The sequence below is a fragment of the Schistosoma haematobium genome, chromosome ZW (assembly GCF_000699445.3).
Source record: "Schistosoma haematobium chromosome ZW, whole genome shotgun sequence".
In the NCBI taxonomy this organism is placed as follows: Eukaryota; Metazoa; Platyhelminthes; class Trematoda; order Strigeidida; family Schistosomatidae; genus Schistosoma; species Schistosoma haematobium.
This window is the reverse complement of record NC_067195.1, coordinates 86,355,610-86,371,522: the sequence shown is the minus strand read 5'-3', so window position 1 is coordinate 86,371,522 and position 15,913 is coordinate 86,355,610. Positions and strand designations below refer to the sequence as shown.

General features: G+C 38.5%; 2 protein-coding genes across 4 annotated transcripts in view; one reads left to right on the top strand and one right to left on the bottom strand.

Moving 5' to 3' along the window:
• MS3_00004636 (uncharacterized protein) overlaps nucleotides 1-15,787 on the bottom strand; it is a 28,384-nt gene extending 12,597 nt beyond the window's left edge. Inside the window, exons 1-8 of one of the 3 annotated variants that reach the window (XM_051212582.1) lie at nucleotides 15,664-15,691; nucleotides 14,358-14,476; nucleotides 13,551-13,575; nucleotides 13,049-13,501; nucleotides 9,661-9,757; nucleotides 6,278-6,391; nucleotides 4,809-5,017; nucleotides 3,098-3,129 (exon numbers count right to left, since the gene is read on the bottom strand). Coding sequence is in view for 2 of the 3 variants with exons in the window: in XM_051212580.1 (XP_051072770.1) it covers nucleotides 3,098-3,129; nucleotides 4,809-5,017; nucleotides 6,278-6,391; nucleotides 9,661-9,757; nucleotides 13,049-13,575; nucleotides 14,358-14,405 (1,027 nt within the window). In the remaining variant the exon portion in view is untranslated. Of the gene's footprint in view, nucleotides 1-3,097; nucleotides 3,130-4,808; nucleotides 5,018-6,277; nucleotides 6,392-9,660; nucleotides 9,758-12,667; nucleotides 13,576-14,357 lie in introns of those variants that run through there. The other 2 variants (XM_051212580.1, XM_051212581.1) reach the window with 2 other exon arrangements.
• Nucleotides 1-15,913, top strand: part of STK4 (Serine/threonine-protein kinase 4) — a 91,031-nt gene that overhangs the window by 43,613 nt on the left and 31,505 nt on the right. The gene's annotated exons all lie outside the window — the stretch shown is intronic.

Sequence of the window (15,913 nt, the reverse complement as noted above, 5' to 3'; positions counted from 1 at the left end):
AGGTAGCGGCAATAGGTAATAGCAGACAATTGTTCAGACTCGTTAAGGAAACCAGTATTAGGAACCCGACTGTTAGCGAAACAATCTCAGAGAAAGATGGACATATTATACATTCTCAATCGAGGAGATTGGATCGATGGGCAGAACACTTTAAGGGATCAGTTCAACTGGCCTTCAGCCACATTTTGGTTTCCCACGATCACTAGTCAACCTGAATGGCAACTTAATGTAGGTCCTTCGTCCCTTTACAAAGTTGAAAAAGTCATAAGAAATCTGAAGCGAGGGAGAGCAGCAGGCCCTGACAGGTTTACTCCTGAGATTTTAGAGGATGGTGGTTCAAAATTAGCAGTGAGATTAACTGAGGTCTTAGGTAGAATTTAGGAACTGGACGTAATGCCATCTGACTGGTCTCAATCACTGATTGTGCCAGTCTGTAAGGAAGGGCAAAAGTCCTCTTGTGACAATCACAGAGGAATCAATTTGACAAATAGTGTCCGAAATATTAGCTTCAATAATACTTCGACGCCTAACTAAAGCTCGTGAAGAATAGACTAGAGAAAATCAGGCTGGTTTTCGACCTGGACGTGGTTGTATAGATCAGATATTCACACTACGTCAGGCTCTAGACACATATTCAGACGCCCCACAATCGTAGTATTTCTCGACTTTAAAGCAGCATTCGACTCTGTTGATCGTGAGGTTCTATGACAGTGTTTGACAGTGAAAGGAGTGCCAAAGAAGTACATTAACCTTGTAAAGGCTCTCTAATCGAACACAACTGGTCGAGTGAGAGCTTATGGCGAACCTCAAGTGGTGTTCGTCAGGCTGACCACTCTATCCACTCTTGTTTAACTTTGTCATTGACGTACTTTTAGAGATAACACTTTCCTCATCTGAATTTCCAGGGGTTGAACTTCTACCAGGAGGTTCACTTGTTGGCTTGGAATATGCCGATGACATAGTTCTATTTGGTGAAGACGCTGACAAAATGCAGAGTCTTCTGACCACTCTAAGCAACAATGCAAGTATGTTCGGGATGCGGTTCTCTTCCTCGAAATGCGAAATGTTGCTTCAGGATTGGGTTGCATTGACACCCGAACTAATGATAGGGAGTGAAGTAATTGAGCGTGTCGATCGCTTCACTTATCTGGGAAGTCTCATCAGCCCTTGTGGTCTGGTGTGTGACGAAATCTCAGCACGGATAAAGAAGGCTCGACTAGCTTTTGCCAACTTGCGTCATTTATAGCGTAGGCGAGATATCCGTCTATCAACCAAAGGACGTGTTTACTGCGCAGCAGTTCGTCCCGTCCTACTCTATGGCAGTGAAACATGGCCGGTAAGAGTAGAGGATATTCGTAGGTTACTAGTATTTGATCATAGGTGTCTTCGAAACATTGCTCGTATATCATGGGACCATCGAGTAAGTAACGCAGTAGTTAGGAAATGGGTACTAAGTAAGGATGGTAAATCAATTAATGACGTAGTGAAACTTCATCAGTTGAGATGACTGAGACACGTGTTACGTATGCCCAACCACCGACTGCCTCGACATGCGATATTTTATGATGTAGGAGAAGGTTGGAAGAAAGCTAGGGGCGGCCAGACCAAAACATGGCACGAATCTATGAAGTCACTGACAAGTAGACTGAGCCATGTTGGTAGGTGTAGACTACGTGGTTGGGGACCGCGAGATGATAGCAACCGATGGTTAGAGACCCTGAATGACATGGCTCAAAATCGTTTACAATGGCGCAGGTGCATCCACTCTTTGTGTTCTCCCAAATTCTAATCTTCTGAATTCTTCATGTCTCTTTCTTTTTTCTCTTTCCAAATTTATTTCACTGGATTATACTCTTTAAATAACACCTTCAAACCCTAATTTTTCTGAATACAGCTTATAATTTTACTACATGTAGCACTACGGGATTTGAATCGACCACTGCATCTCTATGCTAATGTGGTGTGGCAACTCGAACTGATGTACGTACGTACGGATTTCTACGTTGCTACAGACTGACTGAACAACTGCATTAGTTACTCGATGGTCACAGGATATACGAGCAATATTTCGAAGATACCTATGATCAAATACTGGCTGAACTCCAGTGGTAACGGCTTCTCATTAGAACTCCAGGAAATACCTCTTGAAGCCAGTTGCTAGGGTGCATATGTTGATTCATATCAGAAGGGTTTTTGTGGATATGCCACTTTTAGATGTGAAAAAATATCCACTTGTGCATCATAATTATATAATGGATTTATTTCAGAAATGATAAAGTGGCAATTTGAATAAGCTTATGTAAGAACTAATGTGTTAGGTTGCCTAAGTGAAATTGGCACACATTATTTTTTAGTCATGAAACAAATTTCCACTATTCAAATCGGTTGTTATTGTTGTTGTGTTCTTTTATGCTTATATACTAAATTGATTAATAGATACTTCACTTGACACAACTCAAATGACACCATGAATAATCATCATACAGGAGCATACATACACACATATATACTGCTGATTTCTAACGTTCGATTATACAGAATGGGTTGCCCGCAAATGCCCTGGTACGGCCGAGAGTGGGGAGAGTCAGCTCTCCCTCTCCAAATGCCCTCACTTGGCCACGTGCATACAACCACTGCCAGGCATGTCCTACTCGCTGCCTTCTCGTGGCATTACTGTTGTTTACGAAATTGAGAGGACGAAAGGCGAATGTACGGCGCCTTAACCGGGTTGATGGACATGGAGAGTCCACCTAGAGGAGTTAGAAAACCCTGATTCCAAACTAATGGTGTACATGGGCTCCAGTATCATGAGGGAACAAATGGCGTATGAACCAATCGTTGATCACCGGCTATCATGGGACTGCATCTTCTTACGATGCCCCATTGCCTTGTGGATCATACCTTCAGGTCAAAGGCTCCGGGTTTTGTCCCCTAAGAAAACCACCTGCTTCGGTTTGGGCAACCAGGCAGTATCACAGCCCTCCCACATATCAAATGAGATTTGATGCCTCCTTGTACCAATATCTATGTGTTAAAAGAAATAAATACAGAATGGATTAAATCATGTCACAATTTCTTTCAAAAACCGAAAACGTACTTTTGTTTTGACCTTTCAAGTTTGTTTTATTACTGCAAAGAAGAAAACAGGAAACATTTTCTCAAAAACTACGTAAACTACACTCAACTTCTTGAGACTTTTCAGACTTATCTGGCTTATGATCCAATCAGGCTGAAGTTATGAATAAAACTTAAAAACCTTGTGACCGAACAATGGTGATTCAATGGTTCCATCACTTAATTGCAAACTCGAATCCCACTCAGTCTATATCAGTATCGCTGTTAGTGGTGAGAAATTTCATGAAATCAACTGACGAAACACAGGTCTACATATATATCCAACATCCTCATAGAGCATTTGGTAGAGGTGGTGAACCAGTTGATCCGGTAACGAACTGTCATTGATGGAGGTGGTTAGAACATGTGTATGCCTGACATCACCTACTTAGATGAGTGATGCTTGCTGGTAATGAAATAAGTTGTTAGGAAGCAAGGGGCGACCAAACCAATACGTGGCGTCAATTGCTTAAGTCACTGACTGATGGTTTGAGCCACGATAGTAGTTGCAGACTAAACTAATTGGAGTCCGCATGATAGTCGAGATCAATGGTTGAAGACCTAGCTTGAACTCGTTCACAAGAGCCCAGATACATTCACTCTCTATCTTGAATTTTATTACCCCCCCTACACACCTTCCCATTATGTCTTTTTAAATAATATTGTTTTATCGTTTCTATTAACTTATTTCGATTTATCTTGTTACTTTCATTTTGTGCTAATCAGGTACTGCAACTTGGGCTAACGAACATTTGTGTCAGGCTCTATGTTGATGGTATCTTTCTGTTTGTTGTTTACATCATAATTTCCACTATTACGCCATACTCTTCAGTTTACTGTATTGGTTTGTTTAAAATCATGTCTTACTAATGTTTAATTTGCTCTAACATTACTTCTGCATCTTCCAGTTTCCTGCGCTGTTGTTGATATAAAATGTACTAAGTTGCCTAAGGTCTTACGTTGTCGATAACTAACTGACTGATTCTAATGTCACTATTTATAATGATGGTACAGTGGTTGGTAGGTTTATTAATAAAGTGATCAATCTATTATAAATTTGAACTCCGCTCCACCTACTTCGAATTAGTTACGAAGTTGTATAGATAAAATTTATTTAATTAATTATGGCTTAAAAATAAGTGCTCACGAGTGACTCATCTACTAATCTTTAACTAACAGTTTTCAACTGAACAAATTACAAATCTCTGATGTAGTTACACCAAATCCAGGCAGAAAGTCACATTTGTTTTATGAATAATGATATTATTTATGCAAATGAAACTGGTCAAATGAAGAAAAGATTAGAAGCATTGCTTAATAGTTGAATTTCTGATCATTTACCGATTATAGATTCGTGTTAACACTGCTTGAGGGCCAGTGACACTTGGCAGTTGCGAAGACCACCAACGAGGATGCAGAAGAGCTTAAACATGCAACAATGGTTGCAAGCCAAAGGTGTGTACTATGCAACTAATGAATGATGTGACCTTGTTTAATTTGAAACTTCCTCACCCACTGTCACAGAAAAGTCATTATTGAGTTATTTAGTTTGGAAAAATATGGCACGGCAGCGGAATCCACAGCTAACTACATTCCATTTAATTACTTAATATTTTACTATGCTGTATATAATTACGCAAAATTGTTACTTAAAAAAATTGTTTTGGAAAGTAAATAACTAACTTCAATCATACCTTGTAATTTGAAAATTTTGTGAACCTTCTTGCTGCGAAATAAACAAATCGTGGTCCAACTGACTGAAGGATAATTCAGTCGATTTCGACGGTAGCAAGTAAGCAGTGACGGTGAAATTACAACCGAAATACTCTTGCAGAAGACCTACACGAAAGCGGAGACTTCTGGAGAATGTTTGAAGGTTGTGAAAACGCAATCCTTTTCCTTGCTATAAAAAACGAACAAAATCTAGTCGATAATATACTGCAAAATGAATAGTAACAGAAATGTCGCGATGATGGTTTAGTGGTTAAAGTGGCAGCACTTCAACTAGTCGATCTATATTCTGGTCCCCACGGTTGTATATGGTGAATTTTGTAGAGCGATAGCTTCTTAACACTAGTGGATAACGGATTCAAAATACCTTTTGATGAAATATTATTTTCATTCCAATAATCTAGGAACGAATCGAGTCATCTACACCACTTATCTAATCAGAGTTTCTCTACTCTTAAATGCAAAATAGACTAGTTTGATTATGTGAAGTGAAGTAGTGGGAAACCCAAACACTATATTTATATTAGAGGTTTTCTCAGTCATGATAGACTAGTGACCGACGAAGTCGCGACACGGATGCAGAAAGCTTGATTGTCTCACTAACCCAATCAACTTGTGAATAGAGATATCCATTTGCAACCAAGGGGGGACAGTATGCTGTGCTAAAGTTCGCTGTGCATTACCGTACGGCTGAGAAATATGGCCTAGGAAAGTAGAAGACCTGTAAAGTATCATCATAAGTATCTTCGAGGAATTTTCAGTGTGTGGGCGAACCACCGAGTTAGTAATGTCTGTGTAGTGTAGAGAAATATGCGAAAAAGATAAGTCCGTTGATGAGGCTAAAAATCTCTATCAGCTTAATGAGTTATGAAATCTATGAGCATGTCTAACTAACCTTTACTTTACGTGAAATGTTTCTTGACACAGAATATGATTGGAAAAAATCTAAGGTTGGGTAAGTCAAGAAATGGTATCTATCAGTGAAATTAGTGACTCCTAGTCTGAGTCATGTCGAAATATTTTTTTACTTTCTGGCTTAGGCTTATGCAACACTTATAATCAATAATTAAGAGATACTGAATAGCATGGTGCAAAACTGATCACTGTGGCACAGTTGCATTTATTCTCTATTCAGGTCCACATCTTGAGCAATTATTCCTAACCTTATATTCTTTGATTGGATCCTTTACTATTTAACTTTCCATTGTTACTCCAATTAACCCATCATTCAATTGATTACTTGCTGAGTTGATGGCAACTTCGAACGATTCACACTCATGTCAGGTTGATAATGGCTGACCGCGTGGTCAAAAAAAATTATTATTAGCAGCTTCACATAAGAAAAGGATAAAAAATCTATGTTGAATGTTTTTTTGAAGGAAATTATTAGATATTTCTCCAAGAAAAAAATTTTTTTAATAATAAAACTTACAGAATAATGCTCCCATACAGTTCCAGCAAATGCTCGGCCAAATGGGTTAACAATTTCATGTTTCAGAATTTTGTCTTCGATTAAATCCACATGTTGTCCAAAAAAGAGAAATTCCTTTAAGAAATAAGATAGTTTGATTTCATTTTTAAAATGTTCTTTTCACAGAATATGTATTGTAAATAATATGCAATAATAATAACATTGTACACAGTTTTGTATAATGACTAGTTTAGTTATTTAAACACATAAATCTTGGTACAAAGAAGCACCGAATACATATGCACCACACAAGTCACTTGATTTGTGTGTGGGCTGTGATACTGTTTAAGTGCCAATACCCAAAAACAGGTGGTTTTCTTATGAGGCCACACCCGGAGCCTTCGACATAAAAGTCTGATCCACAATGCAGTGGCGCAACGTCAGGAGATGCAGTCCCATGGTAGCCGGTGATCAACGATTGGTTCATACGCCATTTGCTCCCTCAGGATACTGGAGCCCATGTTCACCATTAGTTTGGAATCAGGGTTTTCCAACTCCTCTAGGTGGACTCTCCGTGTCCACCAACCCGGTTAAAGCGCCGGACATTGGCTTTTCGTCTTCTGACTAGTGATACTAATGTGGAGATAAATCCTATGTTCTAATCCATTAGTTGAAAATTAAGTGTCTTAATCACATAAATCACTACATCTCATTTCCCACATGGAAAATTAAGTTTTAACAGCAAGGAAATTTAAATAGTATTACTTCTAATCTGTCATACACACATATACATTAGGATTCATGAGATCAGTAATTATCCACTTTTTTTTATAAAACTATATGTGGATTTGGCCATTTAGATGTACTAACAAGTAGACACATCAATCAACGAAAACATTTATGATCGAAACTAAAAACCGTACTGAAAGAATATATAGTGTTAGATCTGAATAGCTTTAGAGATTAAGTACCCATTATTTTTTCTCAACAGATTAGACTCTTCAGTATGACTTCTGGTTAACAAGTTGTTGTGATTAGATTGGGTGTTGATGTGTCAACGACAACAATTAAAGACAGTGGATTTGAAATGCTGAAATTCCTGTGAAGATAATGAAACTAGATCATGATGAATTTGAACATGTTTCATACTTATGCTTGGGTATGGAGTTTGTTGGTTTTAATTTGAGACCCAATGTTAGGAACTGACTGCAATTGAATCAACTAAAAATGAACATCAATCGGTTCACGATCTCAATCAAAAACTTAATAATCTCCACAACCTTTATACTAGTAATAAACATGTGCTCACTAGTGACCAGCTTCGTGAGGGAATTCTCGGAGTTCTAGTGAGAAGCCGTGACCAGCGGAGCTAATCCATGTCAGGTAGAGACAGGTATCCACCTCAGTACAATGGAAGATGGTCGCGCAATTTGGTGGATTGTTTGTAGTTAGACACTAACACCATTGGATGCAGGCTCAGTGGTCCAGTAGGTTAAGCGTTCGCGTGCGAGACCGAAGGCTCTGAGTTCGAATCCCGCGAGCGGGATCGAGGGTGCGCACTGCTGAGGGGTCTTGCAGTAGGACGAAACGGCCGTCCAGTGCTTCCAGGTTTCCAAACGTGGTCTAACATCAATCGGTTCATGATCTCAATCGAAAACTTAATAATCTCCACAACTCCTATACTGGAAAAATGACTGAGTACAAATTTCGCACGATTATCAAGAAACCTCTTATTCATCTTTAATGGCTTTAAATTTTCCAAGTTTTATTTTGTAAAATTGTTTTCTGGTGACTACAGATAAATAATCCGATTTCTGACGGTCTTTAGACGACTGTTCATATGATGAACAGCACCTTAGAAATATATTTCGCGCTAGTTTGAATAGTCAAGATTCGCCAGCGTCAGTATAAATTAATGTGCCTAATCATCTTTTCACCATTATTAGGAAGATATCGTTAACCCATTGAGATGGAATACAAAAAGTTTCACTCTTGATACTATTAACGTCATCGTATGATGTGATAAGGTAAGAATTAACCTTAGTAGTCGCACTCTGAATTTTATTAGATTGTGAATGACCAACGAAACCCATCTTATCTAATTATCTATTCGTTGACACCCAGAATTCCGTATAAAATAAGCCAATTCTCTAATGGAATAATGCAATAGGATGAGGACAATCGAAACCAAATGAAATATTAGAACGTACATTTCGAACAATCTGATCTGATCAGAACTATTTTACCATTTGATACTACTTTACTTAGTAATGATCATACTGTATCATAGCATATCAGCATTGTATCTGCTTATAATACCACAAAATTTTGATTCATAATTCTCACTAAAACTTCAAGAATCTTAGGCTCAATCACTACCCAGGACATTGTAAGACAATTACACTATATCTAAAAACTGATTTAATTTAGAAATATGAACATAGTTAGACTCCGAATAGGTAGTTTACAGATATATCGTAAACATAAAGAGACTTGAAGGACCAGAGGGTCTGGTCTGATGTGAAATAGCGAATACCTATTACAAAAAGGTCACGATCGAAGATGAAACAGTACCCTCTGGTTTTCATTAGAATTTGATTTGATTTCAGTTTATGACGAAAACTCAACCGCCAACTTTGTTGACAGGAAAAATACCTGATTAGTCCATTTTCAACCAATCAGTGCTAATAGATGAGCTGAAAAGACTGTTGAACGTTCCTCTGTGAAGTTTGTATACACATTGACATTCAATCATTTGCTATTTTCCTCCATAATATAATTACATTCCTGCCCAAGTTGCATTTGAATTTGGGAACCAGTTAAGTGAGTTAAGCGTCGAATCTTATCGACTTAAGATGTTTGACATTAATTAATAAAATACAATAATGCACCATAGTTATTTATAAAGTATGTTACAAAAGTGCAGGACTATTCTGTATTCCTTTGTAATGTAAGCAATCACGTTATAAATTATTGTGTTGTTAGCTTGAAACTAATCATAACAGTATACCTGTTAAAATTGTGAACGTAAAAAAACTGGGACACATAGATAGCTTAGATTAAATTGACGAGATTACAAATAAAGAAGCTTTAGAAGATTATCGAGATCGAAATAATGAAGTAAACTGAAGGAATAAATAAGAAATAAGTAAAATGTGAAAAAATAGTTTTCAAGGGCTAAAAGGAAACAATCAGTAGCTGAGACACTCAATTGTCAACAAGTAGTTTATCAGTCTATATTCCGTTACACACTACCGTTTGAGTTAAACGATATCATTAGCTTCCAAACAACTGTACGTGCGACTCTAATGTGTGTATCTTCACATAGTCGGTAAACCACTAACGCCGTAGAAAAGGTGGTTATACAATTCGAGAAATATATATGTAAATTATAGATTGCTCACCTTGTCCAACAATTTTTTCACAAAAGAATAATTCAACCATTCACCACATTTTGAACTGGACCGTTTGATATGTAATGGGGTTTTTTGATAATTTACTCTGATTAACATGAACAAAAAAGTACTAGAAATTATCAAACGATTCAGCATATTAATATTATTTTATAACTACTTCAGCAAGTACAGGTTCTAATTACTCACATTTGAGACACTGTATCGAGTGAGGGATAGTGATACAACCAGGCCGCTTAAACCGAAATACGTGGAGTAAGGTCTGAATCTAAAAGATACTGTTAGAAATTTTAGTGGATCTATATCGCTTCTGTCAGCTACAACGTAGGACCGGGCACATTTATGCATCCGTCCAAATTGTCATACCTCATTGGCACAACAAGATGGACACCAAATTCATAGAAGTAGTTACTTAAATCGCAGTAATGTATTAAACAAATAAGATTACACATAGGGATACGAAACAGGGAGAACGAAATAAAGGTATAAAGCAATTTTAATCTCACGGTTTGAAGACAAAGAATGTATAAACCTACGTCGTTGTGATCGATTCTGAGTCATGTCACCCAGAGTCTCCATCTATTGGTTACGATAGACACGTGGACCCCAACGAAGTAGTCTGTATCTACTAACATGGCTCAGATTGGAAGTTAGTGACTGTATGGATTGATCTCATGTTTTGGTTCGCCCGCCCCTAACTTTCCTTCAACCGTCTCCAACATTAGTTAGCATTGTGAGTCATGGCAATCGGTGGTTGGACATGAGTAATACGTGGCCCAACCATCTCAGTCGATGAAGATTCACAACCTCATCAACTGACTCACCACCATTCCCTAATACCCTGAGTCTAACCTCACTACTACTTACCCGGCGATCCCAGCAGATATGAGCAATATTTAAGCACGGATACAGAAGGCTCGACTAGCTTTTGCCAACTTGCGTCATTTATGGCGTAGGCGAGATATCCGTCTATCAACCAAAGGACGTGTTTACTGCGCAGCAGTTCGTCCCGTCCTACTCTATGGCAGTGAATCATGGCCGGTAAGAGTAGAGGATATTCGTAGGTTACTAGTATTTGATCATAGGTGTCTTCGAAACATTGTTCGTATATCATGGGACTATCGAGTAAGTAACACAGTTGTTAGGAAACGGGTACTATGTAAGGATGGCAAATCAATTGATGAAGTAGTGAAACTTCATCAGTTGAGATGGCTGGGACACGTGTTACGTATGCCCAACCACCGACTGCCTCGACGTGCTATGTTCAGTGGTATAGGAGTAGGTTGGAAGAAAGCTAGGGGCGGCCAAACCAAAACATGGCACAAGTCCATGAAGTCACTGACAAGTGAACTGAGTCATATTGGTAGGTGTAGACTACATGGTTGGGACCGCGAGATGATAGCAACCGATGGTTAGAGACCCTGAATGACATGGCTCAAAATCGTTTACAATGGCGCAGGTGCATCTACTCTCTGTGTTCTCCCAAATTCTAATCTTCTGAATTCTTCATGTCTCTTTTTCCTCTTTCCAAATTTATTTCACTGGATTATACTCTTTAAATAACATCTCCAAACCCTAATCTTCCCGAGTACTGCTTATACTCTTATTACCTCTACCACTACGGGATTTGAATCGACAACTGCATCTCTGTGCTAATGTGGTGTGGCAACTCGAACTGATGTACGTGCGTACGAAGTTCTACGTTGTTACTGACTGACTGAGCAATATTTCTAAAACATCTGTGAACAAATACTAGTAACTTACCGGCATCCTCAGCCCTTAATGGCCACATTTCGCAGCCGTAAAGTGAAACAGAACTAACTGCCACGCAGTAAGCTCGTCCCTTAATTGATAGACGTATATTTCGCCTTCGTCATAGGTGACGTAAGTTAGCAAAAGCTAAACGAGCTTTTCGAATCCGTGCTGAGATTTCGTCAGACACCAACCCATTAGGGCTGATCAGACTTCCAAGATAAGTGAAGTTGTCAACGCGTTCGACTACTTCACTCCCTTTGCTTAGTTCAGGTGTGGACGTAGGCTAGTCCTGGAGCAACGACTTGCATTTAGAGGGGGATAAACGCATTATAAACATTCCCGCACTGTTGTTCAGCGCTACTAAAAGACTGAACTTTATCAGCGTCTTCGTCAAACAGGACTATATCATCTGTGTATTGTAAGTCGATAAGTGGACCTTCTGGTAGGAGATCAATTCACGAAAATTCAGTCTACGAGAATGTTATTTCTAGCAGTAGGTCTGTGATGAAATTAAACAGAAATGGAGATAGTGAACATCATTGTCGGACACATTAGGTCGCAAAAGCAGATGACAGTTCGCCGTAAGCTCTGACTTGACGGTTAGTGTTCCAGTAAAAAGCCTTCACAAGGTTTATGTACTTCTGAGGTACACCTTTCAAAGACAGACACTGCCACAGAACCTTTGGTTCAAATCACGTAGAGATGTCACTGCTGTTTCCCCAGTTGTTTGCATATCTTCCCAATTAATCAAAAAGAGTATTTGAGTATACACTCAACGAGACTGTTTCCCTACATGTTTCCTATACTCAATCACTATTTATCTTGAAGCTCAGTGCTAGTTGACCTGGAAATGGGTTTAAATAAAGTTGTAGGCGAACAAACCACAACATGCAACCGGTCCATGAAGTCATCAGTTGTTAAGATGTGTGTGGATTAATGCACACCATTTAATTGGGGTCCATGAAATAATCCCGATCGATAGTTAAAGGACTTATGTGACATGGTTCAAAAATCAGTCGGTGGAGTAGGTGTGTTAGTTCTTTAACGTTCACTACATCTTTAGTCTAAATATTATTTTATTGATTGATTTACTGATTTTAAAACAAAATACGTGTTCTTTCTGCTTCGCAATCGAAGATACTATTGCTATTTCAATTACTTTAATATTCATTTCACTAATTTCACATCATTATGTTGATGTGGCGTATGTTGACATGAGTCGATAAACATCTGTGTCAGGTCATACACTTTTTATGACGAACTGACTGAAATGTTATCCTTAGGCAATCTATCACATTTTATATTTGCTCTAGCAGGAATACTTAATGAAAACAATGTATAAGACAAGTCAAGGGGAGCGATATTATTAATCTATGGTTACAAATCCATCACACTGATATCCCTGTTTATTATTGTTTTTTCTAATAAGTGCCATATTATTTTTTTTCTGAATTCCTATTTTGCCCCATTGAGCATTGCTACCGATTTAGAATTTATTAAAAATGGTACACTGTTGCGTTATTTTCTACAAAGTACAGGAAACAATCGCCTTATGAATAAAATGCTGACCAGTACAAAAATCTATTTAGTGTAATAAAAAATCGGATGAAATTACTAAACAAACCTGAAAAATTCTTCTAACGCAACGGGCTCCAGTATTTCTTTGAGTAACTGTTCACCTTGTTTCAAAGGATTTAGGCTACTGGTAATCTGTTTCGAAGATACCGACAAAGTATCAGGGCGGAATGAGGCATTCAAAAGATCGTTTTTGGGAGATTGTATACAATCTTTTTCAGCAATCGTATTACTGCTTAATCCCTGTTTAGGATCACACTTTTGTTTCTTTGCATGTAAATTTTGAAATTCCTGATCAGATTCAGAAGTTACATCTGCAGTGTTTAAACTGAATTCAAGATCTTTAGTTTTAGAAGAACCAACATCTGTTGCACAAGACCCATCTTTTTCCAAGAATTTACGCTTGCTTCGCCTTCGTTTCTTTCTAGTATTATTTTTTTCGTTTAGTCGATTTGATGTTTCGGAGGTTAAGGGTTTTGAAATTCCATTTACACTGCAAGGGCTATTTAGTGTATCCAATGATCTAATTAATTTTTCAGTCAGTGACATACCTTCTTCTGAGCTTTTAAGTTTGCCCTAAAATAAATACAGGTGAAGTATGGGACTGATGTTCTGAAAAAAAAGTTTCAAAACGAATAGCAAAGTTTAACCTATGGATTTTAAAACCCACATGTGTGAGATTTCAACTAGAATATTGCATTTTAGCACCCAATCAGTGATTTTTTAAATATTTCAATGATCTCGGCCGTGTTACGTGAGTAGGCACTCAGCTAGTTACAGACCTCTCCGAGTTCTTTCTTAAGAAGCGGTTCATACGTCCAAGCGGTTTCCCTATGACGGAACGCGAAGCGATTATAGATTAGCGACTAGCATTGTGGGTAGCATACTACATGTTAACATGTATTTTCTCTTGGAATAAGAATAATCGCCACCACGGTCACAAGACAATTCAAAACCTACAATCAATTAAACTCAGTATTAGATTTGCCCGATGAATCTAAAATCTACTGCTGAATTAATGAAGGTTTATGGTGCACATATTCATCTAGTACGTTTATCAAATCATACCGAACGTAAATGAAGACTATCAGCAATAATATGGTACTACTGTATTTAGTCAACTATAATGGAGATAACATTAAGTAGGTGGGACCCAACCATACGCATGGAGACTTGAAAAAACAAACACAAACTTAATAGGAATGATATCTGCAATGGTTGACACAGTTATCCCCTACACACTGACCGATCGGAAGGTCAACCTTATTGCTGAACGCCTCACGACTTTCCCCTAGTATGTCCTAATAAAGCTACTTTTAGTGCATCCGAATTTAATATGAATTTTGAAAAGTCCTTACCTGACTGTTTAGTTTCTCGAAGCGATAAAAATCCCTCGCAGACAGCATTGTAAAAATCTATTAACGTGCTTTAATTTACTGTACCGCGTTGTCGGCGTTTATTTGAAGGCAAGGTAGATCTAAAAACAACAGCAAACAAACTGGAATCATTGAATGTCCGAGGAGAAAGAACATGGAGTACCAGCAACTATGTATATATTTCGAAAACTCGGACAACTCCATTGTTATAAAAGGGAAAGCCTATTTACAAAGTAGTCTCGTACATCATCCGCAAATCCAGTTTGCATAAGCCTAGTCCTTTTTCTACCAGAACATTTACCCTTTGTTGCCCTGAAATAGGAAAACAGATTCACATGAATCACATTGAACGCAGTAACTTTCAAGTTATACTACCTTGTCCCTCGGTGAGGCACCATCCTCACTGCTTAGTTGCGCACACGGATATGCCATACCTTCTGATGGTACACCGTAAAAGTTGGTGGCGGGCGGGGTTTAAAAAGGGTATTCGTATCTCAACAGGACTTCAGTAATAAGGACAGTAGTCTGGTGAGCCTGTGTTAATCCTGACAGACTGCCTTCCAATGCAGGTCCAGCTTTTCTTTGAAAATATTCACTGATTGGGCTAATACGTGTTTGGGTAAGGCGTCCCAGTCACTGACTACTCGATGAGAAATACGGGACCCCACTTTAAACGTAGTTCATTCCCGAAACGTTAGGTAGCATGTCGGGACCCTGTGGACCCAATGTATTGATGTGCAATAAGCTAAGAGATATTGCAACATCCCAACATCCAGTCGACGACTTACTGACAAACAATAATAAAAGAGCTCTAGTAGTGTGGCAGTTGGCGTCTAACGAGAAAGTACTTTGTGTACTAGAAACACATGCAGAGAAGTGTGAGTGAAGAATGAGGAACAGATGGAACGGTGAGCTCACAACCCATTAGGAGCACACAATGAATTTACATTAATCAAAGAATGAAAAACAACCAGATGTAACACAAGCCCTAGATTTTGACAGTATTGACCAATCTATCAATTTTGGGGAGGATGTCAGCAGCTTTTTGGAAGTCTTGGGAAATCTGCCCTGAAAAAATTGGGGAAATGACACAAAAACCTCGAAATTTCCGTGGGGTTGAAACTACAGGCATAGTCCCAACACGCTACAAGTGATCCTGTTTGTTCTTTCCATCAGGCTATTACCTCCCGGATGGTACAAGGTAGTGTGTTGCCTGAATTCCAAATATCTGACACGTCTGGGCGATGAGATGACTCTTAATCATTGGGGCACGGTAAAAGTTACTTACTTACAAAGTCACCCGCCGTTTCGTTTCCGCGACCTTGAAAGGCCTAACAAGAGTCGGTCATTCCATATTTCAGAAGTTACTCGTCATTTAATCTTCACTAGGATATAACACATTCTTCTCCAACTGATGGGCTAGTATCTATAGACCAGTCTGTCCTAGCAGCGCACTCCTGAATAACTGATATGTTAGCTCTCCATGCATTTCAAAAAGGGCAGTGATTTTTGTACTTGTTGTGATTATACTTGCTTTT